The 21,165-nt window shown below is 37.4% G+C and overlaps 1 protein-coding gene across 1 annotated transcript in view; it reads right to left on the bottom strand.

Moving 5' to 3' along the window:
• The window catches only part of PRKDC (protein kinase, DNA-activated, catalytic subunit), a gene marked incomplete at both ends in the record, with an annotated part of 81,407 nt that overhangs the window by 47,743 nt on the left and 12,499 nt on the right, over window positions 1-21,165 (bottom strand). The window contains 21 exons of the mRNA XM_079533068.1: window positions 1,929-2,033; window positions 3,032-3,217; window positions 4,522-4,725; window positions 5,111-5,269; window positions 6,544-6,676; window positions 6,815-7,023; window positions 7,882-8,108; window positions 9,188-9,442; window positions 10,857-10,990; window positions 11,938-12,037; window positions 12,971-13,065; window positions 13,440-13,666; window positions 14,495-14,602; window positions 15,863-16,015; window positions 16,657-16,820; window positions 17,755-17,845; window positions 18,801-18,907; window positions 19,164-19,323; window positions 19,688-19,807; window positions 20,178-20,264; window positions 20,807-20,966. Of these exons, the coding sequence (XP_079389194.1) occupies window positions 1,929-2,033; window positions 3,032-3,217; window positions 4,522-4,725; window positions 5,111-5,269; window positions 6,544-6,676; window positions 6,815-7,023; window positions 7,882-8,108; window positions 9,188-9,442; window positions 10,857-10,990; window positions 11,938-12,037; window positions 12,971-13,065; window positions 13,440-13,666; window positions 14,495-14,602; window positions 15,863-16,015; window positions 16,657-16,820; window positions 17,755-17,845; window positions 18,801-18,907; window positions 19,164-19,323; window positions 19,688-19,807; window positions 20,178-20,264; window positions 20,807-20,966 (3,184 nt within the window). The remainder of the gene's footprint in view (window positions 1-1,928; window positions 2,034-3,031; window positions 3,218-4,521; window positions 4,726-5,110; window positions 5,270-6,543; window positions 6,677-6,814; window positions 7,024-7,881; window positions 8,109-9,187; window positions 9,443-10,856; window positions 10,991-11,937; window positions 12,038-12,970; window positions 13,066-13,439; window positions 13,667-14,494; window positions 14,603-15,862; window positions 16,016-16,656; window positions 16,821-17,754; window positions 17,846-18,800; window positions 18,908-19,163; window positions 19,324-19,687; window positions 19,808-20,177; window positions 20,265-20,806; window positions 20,967-21,165) is intronic.

Below are 21,165 nucleotides of genomic sequence, written 5' to 3'. Positions count from 1 at the left end.
AAAATAAAATTATTCACTAATTACAAAGCATTTAAGGATTACAAAACAATCAGCAGTGGTTATGCTTACTGATTCAAAGTCTCAGAGAATTGAAAGATGCATCATGTAGCTGCTCTTCTTTAGGGTATTTCAGAAAACATCTTTGATCAATACTGAGTGGGAGTTAAAAGCTAATTAACATTTCCTGCCCAACACTGCCATACAGTAGACTTCTGTGATAGTGGATGCTCACTTAAAAAAAAAAAAAAGAAGCAGCCATTGCTTTTATGCATCACCTAGCAGCTAAAGCAAGGTATATCTTGAATGCACAGTGAAGTTCAAAACTATCCACCAAAAGATGGACTGACAGAGCAGCAACCATGCAAAACTATTTTTTAAGTACAAAACTTATAGTCTTCTGGTCTGAAGCATCCACACAGCAACGTGCCCTTGTGACTAAGGCCAATGGTATCCTGGGATGCATCAAAGAGAGCATGGCCAACAGGTCAAGGGAGGACATCCTACCCCCCTCTACCATCCCCTGGTGAGGCCACATCTGGAATACTGTGTCCAATTCTGGGCTCCCCAATTCAAAAAAGACAAGGAACTCCTAGAAAAAGTCCAGCAGAGAGCCACAAAGATGATTAGGTGCCTGGAGCTACTCATGTAGGAGGAAAGTCTGAGTAACCTGGGACTTATGGCTTCAAGCTGCGCCAGGGGAGATTCAGGCTGGACATTAGGAATTACTACTAGTCAGGCACTTGAATGGGCTGGTGGAGGGAGGTGGTGGAGTCACCAATCCTGGTATTCAAGGAACGTTTTAACGTTATGTTGAGGGACATGGTTTATTGAAAACTGTTGGAGATGGGTGGCTGGTCGGACTGGGTGATACTGTGGGTCTTTTCCAGTCTTGGCGATTCTATGATTCCATCACTCTTCAGTCTGGAGAACAGAAGGCTAAGAGACCATCTCATAACTGTTTATAAATATCTGAAGTGTGGGAGGACTCTTTTCAGTGGCATGCAGTAATAAGAACGAGGGGCAAGGGGACAAAACTGGAGCACAGGAAGTTCTATACTAACACAAGGAAGAACTTCTTTATAGCAAGACTGATGGAACACTGGAACAGACTGCCTGGAGGCTTTGTGAAGTCTCCTTCTCTGCAGCTATTCAAGACTCGCCTGGATGCCTATGTGTTTGCCTTACAGCAGGGAACCTGCTTTAGGAGGGGATTGGACTCAAAGAACCGGAACAGGCACCAGAATGGCTGCCCAGGGAGGTGGTGCAGTCGCCATCCCTGGCAGTGTTCAAGAGGCATCTGGATGAGGAGCTGTGAGATATGGTTTAGTGCTTGTGGTAGCAGTGGTAATGAGAAGACAGTGGACTAGATGATCTTACAGGTCGTTTCCAACCTTGTGATTCTATGATTCTATGAACTCTAAAGGTCCCTTCCAACTCCTACAATTCTGTGATTCCGTGTGATTCTGTCATCCTATAACTTCTACTTTCAGTATGCAGTACTCTGTCTCCCTCTCTTGACCAAATCACATATAGCAGTTACTGGTCTGATACAGAGATGGACCTCATTGCTTATTTATAATTTCACATTTAGAAAGTGCCAGTCCATGCTCAAAGCCTGATTAAAAAAATGACACTTTAGAGTTATAAACTATTTGCAACTGACAGTAAATTTTTCATAGAAAAAAAAAAAATGAAGTTACACCCAAAACAAAAGCACAGCATCTGTGACATTGCTTTCTGACTAAAATACAATTATTCACAATTTTTAGGAAGCTGAATAGGGAAATAAAAAAAAAAAAAAAAAAAAAAGGAAGTAATGTCCATCTGCAAACTAAGGTAAAAATTCAACTCTAACAACAGGAGACTTTATCAACCTCTAACATTCTGATCTGGAGAGATCAGGGAAGATACTTAAGTGAGCAACGTACCTTCAGATTTAAGCCTAAATTCTGATCAGTAAGTAGACTGGTATAAGTATCAAAAACAGCTGTAAATGCTTCATGACTGGTATTGAAAGAAACTGAAGAGTCTATCTGGAACGAAAGAGAAGTTAAAAATAAAGATTTGTTTCTGAACTAGTCAGATAAATCCTTATGTTAGTGAACAGTAAAAGCAACCCATGTGCTGTAGAATTATGTTTCCAAAAATCTACTGAATGAACAGAAAGTACATATATGGCGATTCTGGTTTTAGAAGGACTATCAATAAGAATTCTAAAAGCACCTATGCTATACAAACAAGCTTACATGCTGGATATTTTCCAGTTCAAAAATAAACCAAGCTACATCTCAAAGCTAGATTTCCCTGTTAGTCACTTTACTAGCAATGAATACAGCAGTACAATTCACAATATGTGCCCCAAAGCATACCTTCAAAAAGATTCAGGTTGAAAATAATGACATTTATAATTTCAAATGTCCTCAAGTAAGTGAATATTTGTGTGCTTAAACGCAGCTACTTTTACAAGTTCCTAAAAAGAATGGGCTAAGTAGGTAAATTCTGTCTTCACAATAGAAAAAAAAAAAAAAAAAACAAAAAAAAAACAAACACAACAAAACCAACACTAAGCAACACCCCAATATAACCAAAGTTACATTGGTCCTAAGAATCAAAACCTTTCTGCACAATATTGATTTAGGCTGCTTTGTTGTGACTTTCTAGATGCCAGCAAGGAAGAAGGAATGGTACCAGAGGCTGTTCATTTTCTAAGTTTCTCTCCATGCTTGTGTCAATTCTCCAGAAGGCAGAAAAGCAGAAAAACATGTGAACAGCTAAAATAAGAAAGCCGGCGGGGAGAAGAGCAAAATCCAGTAATTTCTGCCTGTCCAAATATTTTTTGTACTTTGCAAAAAAAAAAACAAAAAAACAAAAAAAAACACCAATTAAGCAGACTGTCATTACTCAGCTTTTTTTTTTTTTTTTCCTTCGTTTTTTTTCCCCCCAGATATAAGAGAAACAAAGAAAACCATTCCTGTAAGCTATATTCTACAGAATTAGAAAAGTTACCTGGCCATTACAAAACAATGCATACCTGGAGAACTTTTGCCAGCAGAGTCAAGACTGCCATTTTGCTCTCAGAAGATGCACCTTTGGCCCACCAACTGTCAAGCCTCTTCCAGTTTCTCAGTACTGCTGTGACCAGTTTTACTCCTTGCTGCTTGCGTATGGTACGCTCCCTAAAACTCTGATCTAACATGCCATTCAAAATGCTTCCAACCTGAAAAGAAAAGCAACAGAGATTCTTGCCTTCCAAGCAACACGACGATACTATCTCCTAACTGTTATGGTCAGTCATGGAGAAGAACAAAAAACCAAATCACAGATTCAGGAGAAAGTCAACCAAAAAGTGCTAATTCAGGGAAGACGATGAATATCCTGTCAGCTTCAGACAGATCTGTTTGTCTGAGTTACCATCTGTCCTAAAAGCACCGAAATTAGAAGCACCCCCCTAATTTGACTTTGTGAAAAAGCTGAAGATGGGATCTAAAATTAGAAAATCTTAATTCTATTCCAAATCCTTAATTAAAACTACACTTAACAGAAAGAACTTAGTAAAGGAACTTTCAAATTAAGTCAGCTAACACATCAGGGGAGGATTTTCAATTTACTGCATCACACAGCAATGCTAGATTTAAATCTCAACAGGATACAGGAGTCACTGTGTAGGTATTTAGAAGCACCTACTTTTCAAAAAGAGACACCTACCATGCTCCTTCCTGTTTAAATCAAACACCAATGCATTTTGTGTGAATACAGAGAAACAAATAATAACCCAGAGTAACTTTGAGGATCAGTATTTGAAAATACAAGTTAGCACGGAACTGAGAAATAGGAGAGTCACATATATAACTTAATTGCATAAACTCTGAAAACAGAAATAAAACTTCAAACAAGTTATGAACAAGTACATTTCAATCCTCTTCCTTTAACAGTTTAAGATGTGACAAATTACTACTTATCACCAACTTCTAAGCCTGAATTCTGCATTTTCCTCTATATTAGTTAGCAATTCAACTGGATTATTGTCATCAGGATTGTGATTTCAGTGAATATGTATGGGTACATTAAATATATATTTTTTTTTCTTACCAAACTAAACAATCACATAAAACTGAATAAATGCCTTAATCAAAGGACTGTATTACTCATTAATCTTTCACAATGCAGCCCTTTACATAGAGCACAAAAATGGGAACGATCAGACTTGCTTTGAAAGGATATTCTTCAGATGAAAAACTATGCAAAATTCCTGAAATTCATAGAGTTCAGAGTAATTAACAGGCAAGCATTTTCCACTCAAATCAGGTTGCCAAGGACCATGAAGTCAGTGCCAACAGGCTGTAACCCAAAACAAAACAAAGCAAACAAAAAAAAAGCACAAAATAAACCACTAAAAAGCCCTATCAATACCATGCTTCCCAAGTACAACTGAAGACACTCAGTTACATCCAACCATAACAAAGAAGCATTACTTCTTATTTGAAAGGACAAATTCATATGGAAATGTTAGAAGTTTAATACCATTTGGGGATTGCTGACAGATGATTCCATAAGCTGGATTACTATCACATCCAGATTTTTTAGCAGCTGCTGATTAATGGTGTCTGAGAACAGGCTGTAGAAATACTGTCCATGAGAAAAATTGACAAAGTTTCTCTCTGAGGCTTCAGATAATGGCACAGATAACACCACCGAGTTCAACAGCAGACTTACTAGTTCCTCACACTGTAAAATGTAAGACAGCACCAGAGTTTATCTCAAATGTATTAAATTTCACAAATTTCCTGGAAAAAAAAAACAAAACAACAAAAACGCCCCCCCAAAAAACAACCAAAACCAACCACACTGCCTTTTTTAAAAAAGCTCCCATCTCAAATGGTTTCATGTTACCATGAAATACAGTAATAAAGCATAAACAAAATACTGAAATGCTTGCTACTTAAAATTTCCCTTTGTCCCTTGATTAAGCCAGAGCGCATTTGCAGCTTCTCTGTAGGAGTATGAATAAAGCTTTGTTTCCTAAAATATATATATTCTGGTTATTCTATAGGATAGTTCCTGAAAATAGAAAGTGGGGATTAAGTATTCAGATTGGAGAACCACATCCTACCTGGTCATCAATGGCAAAGGCAAGCTGCAGGAGTCTGTCAGCTAATCGCTTACTGCTGATGTCTACTGCTGGAAGAGAGCTCCTTTCACTCCCAGGTGCAATGCCTTTATAAACAACTGAAAGAAGCTTAGAGGCAATTGAGGGATGAGGCCTTTCACCCTATAGGAAAAAAAAAGTGCCAATGAATATAAGCTGAAAAAATAACACAAACACTTTTTAATTTATCTGTCTAGGTAACAGAAACACAAATTCCAAGCCAATTTCACTGGAACAGGCTGCCCAGGGAGGTGGTGGAGTCTCCTTCTCTGGAGATGTTCAAGACCTGCCTGGACGCCTACCTGTGCGACCTGCTGTAGGGAACCTGCTTTGGAAGGGGGGTTGGACTCGATGATCTCTGGAGGTCCCTTCCAACCCCTACAATTCTGTGATTTCTCATAAAGCAATGCAAATACATACAAGACTCCTTTCTAATTGAACAGCAAAGCTTTTAATCAAATTGTGCAGCGCACAAGGTTCAAAACAATTTTTGAAACATTTCCAAATGATTCAGATCTGAAAAAAATCTGGGAGAGGTGAACAATACTACAGGAACAAAATGAAAAGCTCAATGAGAGTGGGTTAGCTTTAGGAGGTAAGCCACGCAGTTCCTTGAGAACTGCTGTGCTATAATCTCAATTCTAGATTCTCAGACATAAAAGATGGATGGCAAGTACACACAGAAATGAAATGGGTTTGTTACTTGCCAAATGTAGCCACATGCTTAGCAGCTGACAAATTCTTTCAGTACTTATGCCTCCTGCTTAATGTTTTCTTTAAATTGCCCAAATTGTTTGACTACAATCAGAAACTTATTAGAAATAATAATTCTGAGCAATGTAACCTACACCCTCATCCCTAACTGCTCTCTATCCTGTTTTCCTGCAACTCAGACCCACTGCATTGCTTCTGATCAGCCAATGGACATTCCTGTCCTTGGAAAAAAGTTCACCCTTTCCAGTGTTCCAGAGACTTGGTGCAACATTTCTTCACAGCACAAACGGTCTTACACAAAACAAGATACTGCTTTTTGGATTGCAGAATTGCTATTTAAAAACACGTCTCAGGATTTTTGAGGATCAAAGAAAATGTGCTCCTACAAAGCTCAATGAAAGCAAAAATTTGGGGTAGATTCTAGTTGCCTCCAGGCCCTAGAAACTAGAGGAAGACAGACATAATGACAAAGACTGTTCACACCTCAATATTATGCCACCCAGATTTGTAGAATAGGCATAAAGCATTTATTTCTGGTCCCATTCAACATCAGCTTTTCACTGTTGATCTCATTTCACATAAATTTACCCAATCCGTTCTCAGTTTTCATATTACACTTTTACATGTGTAAAGCTTTTATCTTTATAAAAATATTCAGAATTAATTTCTGGATAAACAGTTACCTGATTGTGAAGAACAGAATGAAGCAGACCAGATTTCTGGAGTTGCTTGCAGGCAGAAAGAACAGCACTAAACCTAACTTGATCAAAACGCTCATCTGAATTAAACAGATCAACAGAAAAAAGGTCCTCAAAGCTAATAAGAAAAGAGAAGCAATAATGTTAGAGTGGTGGAGATACCTATTTGCAACTGTACAGAATATCATTTATTTCGCACTTCTCATTTCAATTTCATTTGTTCTGAGCACTTGCTTACTAAAAAGCTCCTACTTACCTCTGTGGGGTGATTCTTTTTCTTAAACATAATTGCAAGTTTTCTTTATAGGGAGATTTCATCAAAGCTTTCAAGAGCCTCACTGATATATCTGGGAGATTTTTCATGACTTGTACATCAGCTGTATTAAATCCTATATGTGATGGATCACACACTGTCATCACCAGAAGCTCTACAAAATTTGCATTAAGCAATTCCTTCTCAAGTAGCTAGAAAGAATAAAACATTAAAAGAAAATTTAAGGAATCCTAAAAGCATTCGGAACTATTTTACTCTTCATTACTTAGCATTGCTCCCTTTAGCTAGAAGGAAACATAACATGCAACATTAACTATTCTAGTGAAATGGCATTATCTTTCTTCGATTAAATATCTGGATTTCAATGAATTGTACTAATGCATAGAAATAAAGTATCTATAAAAATACATAGGATGTATGCTATCAAATTGGAATTGAAATCTTTTTATATCCACATAGGCCTATTTCAGTCTTGATCATACATCTGTAATCACTTGGAAATCCAGATGTACATCCGTGTGCACACCATTAAACATTTACTTAAAACAAAACACAGTCTCAGAACTATATCTGGCACTGTATATTTCACAAATACTATATTCTATTGCTTTAATTATGGTTTGCATTACATCCAAGCTAGGCAAGTTAAGAGATCTGAATATTTTTTTCTGAATTCAAGAAAAAATTGCCACAATGTCACTTTTTGATTTAAGTAACTATTGCCTTGACAAACTTAAGGCAATCAGGACTCCTGAAAAAATATTCATTGCAAGTACTCTATGCAGAACAATCTCACAGTCAATTTCTTTACTGAAATATATAGATTCACCCCTCTATTCAAAACTATGTCAACCACTAAAATTGATCTTTGCAGCATACTTTCTCTCTTACATGCAAAGATTGTAACAGCTGGTGATGCTTAGTTACCAATCTGAAACAAAGCACCACTAAGGATAAGATATCCAGCAAATTAACCCCACTGTGAAAAAAATCAATCTAATTGCATATACAATTTGTATCTTTTACTCACTACAGATTTCACTGCCTACCTTCCAGAAATCCTGCTGGCATGTTTCCAGGATCATGGTGACAAACTCCATGATTCGCACGATAATTGTACACTTACTGTAATTATACACTTCTTTCTCTTGAGGACTGAATATGTTGCCTCTCGATCTGCAATCAAAGCACCGCTCTGCTGCATGAATATCATGCAAGGCAATAGTTTCAAGGAAGAAATCCACTGCTTCCAAGAATGAGGACCTGTCATTTACACCTACGGAGAATCACAGTAAGCAAAAATGATATAGCAGCTCACAACTTTTCTATATATTGTTTTACATAAGGAAGAAAACAGTTGTGTTGAGATAATGAACAGAAAAACTACAGCGTCTCACACGAGTACTTCCTGAAAGCTGTATGTAATTTGCAAATATTAACATTCTGGTCAGTGAAGCGTAGCTTTCTAATTACTGATCACTATAAGCATGTAATTATCAATGATCATTCAGGCACATGTAATAAGGGTGAAAGTTTCAAATCTATAGCTTTGAATAGCTTGGCTGTATACTAACTGCATCTGTATGGGAACTGCTGAGTCACAGCCTGAACCTGTGATCACCTGAGGCGAGCCATGAGTCAGCCAGAGGAGCACAGGTGAAGGCAATTCATCTGTGCTGCTGGAAGGGATGGAGCCTGGCTCCACCCCTGCTAGACCTATTTAAGAGCTGGCTACCCTTCTTCTGGTGCTTTCTGTAGGTAAGCCTTCCATTTATTCTCCTTATTATCCTAGTCTATTTTGCCTAACTCTCTTGTGATTATAACATCTTAATATCCATTGATTATACAGCATCTAATAAAGATCTTATAATATTGTTTTAATAAAGACAGAGATGACACAGGCAGACTACCTACTATATGCGGGAGACTTTTATGCAATTGTGCTGTCAGTGATGAAAAGTATTTTGGTCAGAAGTGAAGGAAACATTAAGAAAACCTCTTGGTTAAGACTCAGTGTTTACATAAGGTATTACAATCAAATGCAAAGCAGTTCAAGCTGAAGCATCAGAAATTGACTTAAAGGCTTGAAGTAAAAAGGGGACTTCTTCCATTGCTTTCTCATAGCTCCCTCCAGAAAGTTAAAGTTACAGCATTAACAAAATACTTCATAAGGAAAAAAAAAAAAACACACAACAAACCAAGAACACAACTGTCATTGAGATCTTTGAGATAGTCTGTAAAATTCATTAATTCCATATTTGAGACAAAGGCTTCAAGTCTGAGGTGGGAACTCCTCCTGGAGCTACTCCTCTGTAACAGGCATGACTCACCGTAATGCAACTGTTAATCACTCACCCAGTATTTCATGAGGCTTGATCATTCGCAGCTCAAAGAAAGTATTGTAGCAGTCCAGTGCTGCTAAGAACATATCCATCCACCGCATGACAGTTGGTAAACGAAAGGGCTCCTGCATATTACAGAGTGTTGGCTGAGAAAGAATCCCAGATGGGCTTTTGGCATCACTGCCACCTCCTTCAAATTTGTTAATAAGGAAAGAAACGTCTTTCTTTTTTAAAACATCAGCCAGCCAAGAAGATGGAGAATTGTTTCCTGATAGAAGTAAAAACACATTTGAATTCTATAGGAAAATAACTCATTTCCAAGTAACAAGGAATTGCAGGCAAATGGACTATCACAGTCAAATTTTGTGTTTTCGTTTGGATCTTCTAGTATAGAAGTTATCATACCACTGAAGTTAACCACCAGGAAGAGGCTAATCTACAAGCTGCTCTCACTATTTCCCAGTCAGCAAATGCTGCTTTCATAGCAATACGCAACAGTAGCCCCAGGCCCAGAAGTTCTTTTTCCTGACCAGAAGGAAGTCTTCAACAAATGTCTCTTCCATGCCCACAACCCCAACCCAAAACCTGTGATTCTCACATTTGCTTTCCAACATTAGCACCTAAATAGCAGTGAGGAGACATTTACTTCAAAAGTATTTTTTCTAAGAATATATTGCCCAGAAAATGTATAGAAAAGAAATGCACAGCATTTAGAAAGCAAGAATCACAGAATCCTAGAATCATCTGAATTGAAAGGAACCTTTAAAGGTCATTTAGTCCAAATGCCCTGCAATGAACAGGGATACCTACAACTAGATCAGGTTGTTCAGAGCCCCGTCCAGTCTGGCCTTGAGTGTCTCCAACAGAGGCTTCCAGCACTTCTCTCAGCAACCTGTGCCAGTGCCTCACCACCCTTACTGTAAAAAAACCTTTCTTTCTTACATCCAGTCTAAATCACCCCTCTTTTAGTTTGAAACCATTTCCCCTTGTCCTATCACAACAGATCCTGCTAAAGAGTGTCCCTTTCCTTCTTATAGCCCCCCCTTTAGATACTGAAAAGGCTGCTCTCAGGTCTTCCCAGATCCTTCTCATCTCCAGGCTGAACAGCCTCAGCTCTCTCAGCCTGTCAACATAGGAAAGGTGTTTCATTCCTTGCATGTTTGTGTGGCCTTGCTCTGGATGCGCTCCAACAGGTTTATGACTCTCCTGTACCGAGGACTCTACATCTGGACTCCAGGTGAGGTCACACTAGCTCAGAATAGAGGGGCAGGATCACCTCACTCACCCTGCTGACCACACTTCTTTTGATGCAGACCAGTATATATAGTTTTCTGGGCTGCAAGGCTGCACACTGCTGGCTCAGGTCAACTTTACCATCCACTAGTACTCCCAAGTCCTTCTCAGCAGGGCTGTGTTCCATCCTTACATCCCCCAGCTTGTACTGATAGTGAGGGTTGCAATGACCCAGGTGCAAGACTCTGCACTTAGATTTGTTGAACCTCACAAGGTTCACCTGGACCCACTGCTCAAGCCTGTCTACATCTCTCTGGATGGCATTCCTCCCCTCTGGAGTATCAACCAGACCACACAGCTTATAGTCATCAGCAAACTTTGCTGAGGGTGCATTCAACCCCAGTGTCAATGTCACTGATGAGGTAATAATATAATGCAACTTATAATACCTGGTAATAAAGGAACAAATTCATAAAAGAGCTCCATGGCTTTATGTCGACACTCCGTCTGAGGTCGTCCACATTGCACTAAGAGCCACATGACAACATCCTGAAGGCACACTGACTTAGTAGCTGGAAATCCCCTAAACAAGAGTATTTGGAATTAATAGTATTCATGACATCTAACAAGAAACTGTCATCTTCCAGTTGAAAAATAAATAAATAAATAAAAATCAGTGTTTCATGAGCATTACGTACATCCTTTTTATCTGTCTTACCAAACCCACATGCATTATAAGGAAGAGCTCTTCCACAAGCATAGCCTACACTGCTTTTTCTTTTTCCCCACTCTGATTTGAAGTCCTAGAGAGCCATCTTTATATCAACAGTTTAAAAAACAAAACCAGGTCTCTTTCTTTCTTTCTTTCTTTTTGTAACAAATGAAGACAAAAGTGATTTAAATTATAACCCAAATTTTCCTCTCCGTTCACTACATGTAAGCTCAGACACATCTCAGATTCTACTTGCCAGTTTCTGTAGGTTACAGAACAGTTTGGGTCAAAAAGGACTTCAGGATATTTCTAAGTCCAGCCTTCTGCTTAAAAGAGAGTCCGCTGTGTAATCAGAACATCTACCGTGATACTGAATCCACTCTTGCTTTTTCCACTTTTCTTGTCATGTCTCTATTTGCTATCTATAACATCCTACTGTAGGTAGTCCTACTCCTGCTAATACTTACAGCAATAATAAAAGTTTTAGAAGAACTTTCCTCCACTACCAACATTATTTTGAACATAACTGTGTGAGAAACATGCTTTTCTTCTCTTTTCTTCCATCCATTCAAAATGAAAGGAAGCTATCCATTCTGAGCTCACCACACCAGATGAAAGAATGACTATTATGATCCTCTAAGATCACATCAAGCATTTCCCTCCAGTGGTTCAACAGACGTATTAGCAGAAAAGAGAATTTCTCCTCCGACACTGTGAGAGTATACATCCATTAGTGGCAGTCACAGGAGGAATTCCCTATCCAGAATCACTGTTCAAGAGGTGTATTATTCAAAAAACAAGAGTGTCAAACTGCTGACCGTGGCACCCGCCGTTTTCCTTCCTTGTTCAGAGCAGGTGCTTTATGCTTGATTATGCGCTTCAGGTGATTAATAGCATCACAACATTGTTGGGTGGTACCTGTTAGAAGGAGAGAATATGCATTTATGCATCTATAAATAATACCTCCATTAATTTAACACATTTATCACCACAGAAATAGTGCAAGAGGCTGACACACACAGGATGTTTGTTACCTACACCATTCTCTGCTACAGCAATTTTTTCAAGGTTGAAGGACAAGACCACAAAACAGCAGAGTGGCCTCTGCTATAAAAACATATATTCTTCTTTTTGCTCTTACACTTAAACAGTAAACTGTTTCCACAAAATATTTATTTGGGGGCTATTTCTGTGATATCCCCACCTGTTTCTCTGAAAGAAATTAAGCTTCGTAACATGAAATTTTGGCTGTTTTAATTTTTATTAATTGATGAAAGCCAGAGCATGAGGAAAAAGAAAAGCAGATTTACTGGATACTGAAGAATCATATGTATTGTGGAGGAGGTGACAGAATCTTCATGCATGCTGTCTTACAGAATAATCACATAGCAACCAAGAATAACAGAATGATAAAAAATATTCCATAGATTATAGAGAAATTGCCACTTTTTGAGAACTGTGTTTGTCTTAAAAGAACAGACTTCTAAATTCTTATCAAGCTACATTTTCACATCATGCAACTATAAAATTAGATCTCACATCATAAATACTATCAGTATTTATTACTGTTACTATAAAGGTGTATATCATAGCAAACATGAAAAATGTTCTTTTAATTAAGCATTAAAAAAATCTTCCACATTTACCTGTTGCAAGGAGTTGACATAAACAGTTTTTAACTAGATATCAAATTAGCTCTCTACCATAAAAAACTGTTGCAAAGTAGGCACATTCCCTTCTCCCACAGTTAATTCATGGTTTTCTTTATTTTTTCTTTTTCTTTTTCTTTTTTTTTTTTAAATAAAAATTGAACTGGAACACTTTTGTTAGTTGTAGTTAATTATAGCTTACCCAATGATTTCTCATCTGTATGGGTTAAAGCCAGACTTTCCAGAAATACCACCAATGCTTCAAACACGAACTGTTCCACTAGAGAATTCTCTTCCCTTTAAAATCAGAAATAAATGACAGGAAACTTGTGTAGAAGCACTGATTACAAAATTATAATTAAAAACAAATTAAAATGCTGCAGAAATAAACTGCACAAGACACCTACATAAAAAAACACACCAAAACCATCTACAAGAGTGGCAGTAAAGACTTACTGAGTGCTTTTAAAAGACAAATAACTCACCATAAATCTGTGATAAAAATTTATAATTAAATCAAAGAATAATCTCAACAACACAGTTTCACAGCTGTTGTATACATGAATAGAATGAGTGTGAGTAGATGACTGTTTGGATCTTACACTGAATTCTTTTCACCTCCTTGACCTTTTAGTTCAAGTTGGTTACAGTGCCAAGCTCTGTTTACTCACCTAAATTCTCTGTAGATGCTGTTAAAAGCCAGCGCTGCACCAAGTCTCTTGAAAGCACTGGGATGAAGAGCAAGACTATATAATCTTTTAAAAAGAGACTTGGTGTTTGCTGGGCTTTTCTCCTGCTGTCTCGGTGTTGTCTGCTTAATAGACCACTTCAAAAATTCTCGTACACACTGACCACAGAAATCTCTCAGAGTGCTGTCAACTGGATCCACTATGCCACTCTGCAATTAAGCAAGATAATTTCATTGCAAGAATGAAAAAAGAAAAAAAAAAACCAACAAACCCACAACATTTTTTAGTGCAGTGTTAGAGCAGCTTACAGAATTTTTCTTTAAGTAGTTTAAAAATGCGCTTAATTTCCCAGAAATAAAGCTTCAGAACTCATATGGTCCAGAGGAAGGACAGCATTTCCAGCCCTCACAGCACTGGATTCAGCCTCAAAGATTCGGGCTTCTCTTCCCATCTCAGTCGGAGCTTCTAAATTGGTTAGGTAGCTGAGGCATTCCATTTTCTGATAAGCCTGTTTTCTCTGCATTAGAGACACTGTGCTAACACTGACTTTCCTCTACAAAAAGTACCCTGAAACCTTCAGACCTTCAGGTCAGTGCAAAAATAAATAAATAAATAAATAGATAGATAAATACATAAATAAAATTTAAAGCTTTTTCACCTAGCGAAATCAAAGAAGCATAAAGTAAAATTAAACACACATCACAAGCAACTTTCCTTCAGGCTTGGGAAAAAATGGTATTCTAGTAGTTCCTTGTATACACTGATTATGAAAAGAGCATTTCATTACTCTTACATAGACCATGAAGACACCAGCTGCCTTCTGACAGTGTCAAAGTAACAGGAAAAAGTCATCAAAGTCACAGTTGAGAATCACAAAATGGTCATAAAATTGATAAATTGTTAACCTTTATTCTGAAAAATAAGCAGCTATTATAATAGTGTATATGTTCTTGCTTCTTTCAGTAGTACAGTGATGCTAGTTAAAAAACAAAGTCACATGGCACAGAAAAAAAGAAATAGGAAGACTTATGACCTACCAAGATAGCTTCCAGAAATGTCACTGTATCTTCACTTTCAAATTTCTTGTTGTTTGTAAACCAGTGAATGAGCTGCATGACTAAAGGCTCATACAACTGTCTCGTTACCTGAAAATACAAAAAGCCAACTACATTTCTAGGATTAACATGTTTCTCCATTATTCTGCTACTCAAAATGTGTAAGAACAAAAAAATACTTTTTCAAAAAGGGTCTGTAAAATGAATAATCTGCTTCATGTAACTTTTCCGCATGAAAGGATTAAAAAAAAAATAAGAACAATAGATCTGGTTTGCTGTTTTCTATTTAACTAGTCTCAAAAGATCTCCAAGCTTACTTTCAATAAAAAACTTTGAAGCAGGTACAGAATATTACTAACCACTGACTGATATACTGATATACAGCCAGAGAAACAGGAAAGCTTGCTTTTAAGCTGTATTTTGATCTCATAAAAATCTCTCTCAATCCTAACCCTTTAAGTTATTCTAATCTGATAGATTTCAACAGTTCTACCTTGTAAGTTAACCTGATTAAATAATGCCACACTACAACATGAAGAACCATTCAGTAGATTTGCATGCGCATGGATGTATGTTTGTAATACAATACACAATGACTATGCATTGGTTTGTACCAACAGATATTATCTATTCCAATTTACATTCAGCCATATGGCAGCAGAAAGGGTTTCACCTAAATGGGTAACATAATATCCCATACACTGTAACAGAACTCTTTGGTATAAAAATTAAATCCAAATGCCAGGCATTTGGCCCCAGTGGTCTGAAGAGGCACCTATCACCTATAAATTCAGTAGAGCTGAACCTACGTGCCATACAGACTTCTCTTTTGTTGTAGGTAAGGAGGATAAATATCAAGTTGAGATATTTGAATTCAATATTTCTTCCTCAGCTACCAATAATGCAGATACAATCTCCCAGATGCCATTTTTGAAGACTGTAGCTTTGTGCTCATTCAACAGCGAATGAATCAATTTCTCCCCAGATTAACTTATTACAGAAAAATCCAAAAAACAAATACAGTAATGAAGAACAGTTAATACGACAAACTCTTGGAATTAATCTTGGAATTTCATTCCTAAGACATTCCTATATACGTACACTGCTATCACTCAGGACTGCACTCCATTACTGAAGTATTTGAAAAGGCTCCTATCCCCCTCTACAGAAACCCTGGAGAACTATCCCTAAAGTGGAATTTCAGCTTAAAAACATGCATTATAATTGAAATTAAAAAGATCATGTGTAGGATTACTCTCTGAGAATAACTTGTAAACAAATTTATAGATTAATTTCTATGCACAGAGGTATTTGAAACAAACTAAAATGCTTAGGAGTAATTATTTTTACCTGGTCTACATCACAGGCAAGACGAAGCAGTACTGGAAATATTCGTTTGTATAACTGATACATGGGTGGAGGACCTCGTTGTCTTTCTGGCATCTGAGATGCTTTCCCCAGCATATATGCAACAATGCTATGTAGCAGTTCACATGCTGCAACCTGAAATTGAAAAATCCCTGTGGAAGTAAAGGATGCATAACCAAAGGCAAGACAAAATTGTGGGCAGGAGGAAAAGAGTCAAAAGAAAGGATGTACTTGAAAAAATACTTCTATCTGTGCAAAAGTCACTTTCAGAAAGAGATTGTGTCTATGCAAATGATCGGCACACGCTCTACTTGATCTCACTCCTGATATTTTAGAGTCTCTGTGATGTGCAGTCACTTTCCAAAGGAGAAAATGCATCTCTAGAGAAGTCACCCTCATTGTGTGTTTGGGGATATCAATATCTCAACCCAGCAGAGAAGCAAGGTATTTACTTCTGTACTCTGCTGGACTGAGCCCACAAACTCACAAGGAAGACATGGGAAGGACATTAAGCAACAACAAAGATCAGTTATTTTAAAACTTTCATTTTTATCCTAAGTCTAACTCAAAAAGGCACAGTGCTGTCTGACAGCACTTATAGCAACGTTTGTTCTTTAGGTTTTAAACAATCAGAATAATAGTATCATGAATCAGCACAGAAGCAGCACATTTGTACCTCTGAACTGATTAAAACAGGCCTTCCTTAACAAGGAAGGCACTACTTTATGCAGTACTTCTCAGCTAGCATAAACAAAGACACATGTGGACATCAATACCTTTGTTTGTCTGTCACTTGCAGAAAGAGCCAGGTCAGTCACACGAGGCAGAAACACATCCAAGTAGATGACAGGCTTCATGTCTGCAAATGGCACAGCAAAGCTCAGGTGGTTCTCGGTGTCCCAGGACACACATTTCTTCATCATCTCTTCTGCAGAGGTGGCTAAAGCATTTGGAAAATATCAGAACAAAAAAATAAGTGTTGTGTAATACAGATCAGATAAGCAGATCCAACATAAAGACCCCATCAGTTGCACAGAGAACAACCACACCTGTGGCTCTGTCCTCCAAGGTACTTCAGGGAAAACTGCCATACTTCCTTCAGACCCTGTACCATCATTAAGGTTGGAAAAGACCTCTAATTTCCTCTAGTCCAACCATCAGCATATCCTCATCATGACCACTAACCGCAGCCCTCAGTGCCACACCCACACAACACCTCCAGGGATTGTGACTCTACCACCTCCCTGGGCAACCTGTTCTAATTCGCCACCACTATTGCTGAAAAGACATTTTTCCTAATATCCAACCTGAACCTCCCCAGTACAACTTAAAGGCCATTACTTATCATCCTGTCATTTTGCAGAAATAAAATTGTTCTTAAAAGCAGAAAAGACAAATTTAAACATTAAAAGTTCTAACACCTGGATCAGCTAAAACCATGGTGCACCTTAAACTGACAAGTCAAGAAGTAAACTTACAGTTTTACACAGCTCACAGGTCACAAAAGCGAATTAAGCAAGAATCATTGTAAGGAGATGGGAACAAGTGGTTGAGGAATTGTAAACTATGAGAGATTTCAAAACAGTTTTACAGCTAGAGAGTGAAAGTGGGGTATGAGTAAATAAAACCATATACTCATATGTGGGTGATTTTTCTTCCTTTAATGTGAGATTTCTACGCAGGTTTTTGCGTTCTGTAAGTTAGTTAATACTCTGTTCTCTTTAACTTCGAAATTCAATAACAGCAGTTTTGTCAAAATAAATAAATAGTTTTCCTTGAAAAACTCATGCATTCTCAAAATGGTGTTCAGATGTCACTAAACTTAACTTTCAAGAGACAGAGCAGAGGCATATAAATATTTTTAGGTTACCCACCCGTAATTAAGTTGTGGTTGATCTGCCCTCCTAAAGAGCCAAGAAGGCGAGCCACTCTAGTTCTTACTGCTTCCAAGGAGGGATTGTCATCCTGAATAATTCAGAAGATTGATATTAATGAAGGAAGAATTATGTCTATCTACAGATGAATTCGTTGACAGAGTGAATAAAGGATTAATAGCACTTACTAGCGTATGGATAAAGAAGGAACAGTAAAGAAAAGAGAAGGAGCAGCATCAAACAAAAAAGCACCATTAATTTCAATAAGCAGAAGGAAACACTGGAAAACAGCTTCAAGACATTCCGTGGCCTTTCAGTCACACTTCTCAAGTAATGGTTAAAATTTTATCAGCACAGGTAAAATGTAATAATCTAAAGTGATAAGAAATCTGAAGTAAAAATTACACTTTTCACTTTAACCCAAGATCCTAAAATTTACATTTTTAACAGCCTGCGTGGGATATAAAATTTCTTTATTTTGTTTAAAGACTACTAAGTTGGAAAGAGTTACATAATACATGTATTAGAAGCAATTATTTGTTTCACACCTAAAAGTAAGTTTGCACCTGGCATATACAAATAAGACTACACTTTTTTGGAGCTACTTGAGAAGACACTGGTCAAAATGACTGGTATGTTTGACTTCTAAGACTGAACCTGTCCACAAGGTAATAACAACAGAAAGTTACACATTCAAATAGCAAGTATGCACAAATAGCATTTTGTGCGTGCAAACTAATATCTGATGTGTATGCAGTTAAACTGTTAAGTCAGAATCAATACCAGACTAATATATAATGAAACCAAACAGATTTCTGGAAGTTCCCTTTCCCTGCATCTCTCTCATTCTCACCCTACAATGTGACACCTTTCCAACTGTGTTGGTGTGATGGCACTATGAGCCACACTGTTAAACAGGTTTCAACAAATTGACTGATGTAAAGTAAAAAATAACCCCGAGAAAAAGAGAAACATATGAGAGAGGATGAGATGCACTGCAAAGTGATTAATTCACTTTCAACTCTAAAAAGCATCAATGTTCTTACCAATGAAGAAGTTTTTGCTTTTCTTAAACGCTGTATCACAATTTTGTTAAATCCTTTCTGGGCTGCTCGGGAAAGCTTCCTTACTTCCCAGTTATTTTGGGGTTCAACTGATTAAAAAAAAGCAACATATAAATATTATCTAAGTATACCTGCACCTCATGCATGTACTCGTGGTTTTTTAAAACAAATGACCACAAGAAACAACAGCAACAAAACCACTGAAATCTTAGTTCAAAAATAATGGTGAACTTCAGGGGCTAAAAGAAATGATACTTTTCCAACTATAAGAACAATATAGACTAAAAAGAATGTCACATTCAAGTCTCTAAGCATAACCATGAAGAATTAATTGCCCATACATACCTGCAGTTGCAGAGCTTTTCAAATAACCATCAAGAAGAGGTAGCACATCCTTGTAATAAGGTTGCATGATATGCCTGGGGATGTGAGCTGACCAATCTTCCAAAGCATCCAGTCCCAGATCAGCCATTGGTGTACAGCTAAGGCCCAGCTTAAATGCATTCTGTGTGTCAAATGTAAAACCATTAGTTCTCCTTTTTAATGAGTATTATAATTTAAAGGAGATACCATATTTGCAAGCTCTGAGCTTATAAAACATCTTCCTTCCTAGCAACTTTTGTCGGCTCAATTTCTCACTGAAAATCAGCACAGGACATATCTGTTCTATTGTAATGCAGGCACTAACAGAGTCAGTCAAGTACAAAGGCATACTCAGACAATTTACTTCTTTATCCAGAAAACCAACCCATTTCTACTTTGTCACGCTGGAGATAATGCAAAGTTTGACAGTTACTAACTTTGCTCCAAAAATTTGGTACATGTTTTAGAAGGAAAAAAAAAGTTAACTATACATCACTTTGACCTACCTGCAGTGCAGGAATATATGCTTTGATATCAAGCATGATGATGTCATGGGGTAAAGAGAGTAAAAAATTTAGACAGGATGCCAGCAACTCATCTTTATACTGTTTCATTTTTGCTGTAACCTAAAATTCAGAAAAATATACCAAGAACAGTCATAAACTTTGAGGTCTTGATATTACCTATATTAACATCCACGTAAAATACACAACTCAAAAACAATACTGGAATGTAATCCACCCGCAGATGTTTATCATGAAGTACTTAATGCACAATTACCTTGACGCACAAATGAGAAACAACTCAGTGACCAATATACTGTTACTGATACTGAGAACAAACACAGGAAGATTTTAAAACCCTCCTATACTGTAAAATTCAAACAGCTGGAGTACTGCTATTATATATATTGTAAGATTTTTAAGAAGATGCAATTTTGACAGAGTAATTTATGCTTATTTTCAGATAAGTAAGCTAGCCAGCAAAATAACCTACCTCTTTCCCAAACTTTGCAAACAGGGCAAAGCAAGAACTCTTTTCAGGGTCTTCAGTAGCTTTTCTGAGACTCTTTGGACTGACACCCTACCAACAGAATCCACAGATCAACAGTGTTAAAATCTGTAGTAACGTAGCACAAACATAAAATACAAGTTGAACTCACAACAAATCTGTAACTAAGGAACTCTTCATCACTGAAAACTTAAATGTATGTTTATTCTCTCAAAGCTTAGTAGTACCACAAACACTTAATTTTCTACTTCCCTTTTCCTTCAATAAGTCATAAAAGAAAGAGAAAATCTCCAAGTGTGAATGTGCAGGTGGCAAGCAAGCAGCTCACGACAGCATCTACAGTACCAACATATTTATTGGGAATCAATTTTGCTTCACTTGGCACTATTACCAGCAGCAGGAAGAACAGTTCTGTGGGGAGCTACACAATATGGGATGAAACACTGTCACTGTACAATAGCTGTCATATCAGAAATAGCACAAAACATTGAAAGCCAGTGGGTAACTTATAATAAACTTTTGGCACTGCACATACATGCATAAAAGACTTATATAAAGAACTGTCCCACCAGTAATGAAACACTCTACATCTCCAATGGGAAAAGACATCTCACCTCAAAGTATTTTATTTTTTTGGCAATCTTCATTGTAACAGAAAGCAGCTTGTAGAATCCACTGATAAGAGGTAGTCTCGTTGAATGTATAATAAGCTCGTAACCAAAGGAATACACCCAAGGCTGAAAGTATTCAACATGTTTATCTGGAAGTATGTCTCTAAAGTAGACACACACAAATCATACAGAAAAAAAAAATGGGGGGGGGAAGAAAAAGAATTTTATTCAAACACAATTTTTTCTCTTCCCAAACTTTCACATTAGTACCAGGAAGACAAGCACTGTATCTAAAATGCACCCCCAAAGACAGCAAGGTACTAATTACATGCCACCATCCAAGGTAACCATAAGAAGATCTT

The sequence above is a fragment of the Tetrao urogallus genome (assembly GCF_951394365.1).
Source record: "Tetrao urogallus genome assembly, chromosome: 3".
Lineage (NCBI taxonomy): Eukaryota > Metazoa > Chordata > Aves > Galliformes > Phasianidae > Tetrao > Tetrao urogallus.
Note: the sequence above shows the minus strand (reverse complement) of the source record. Positions and strands in the feature narration are given on the sequence as shown.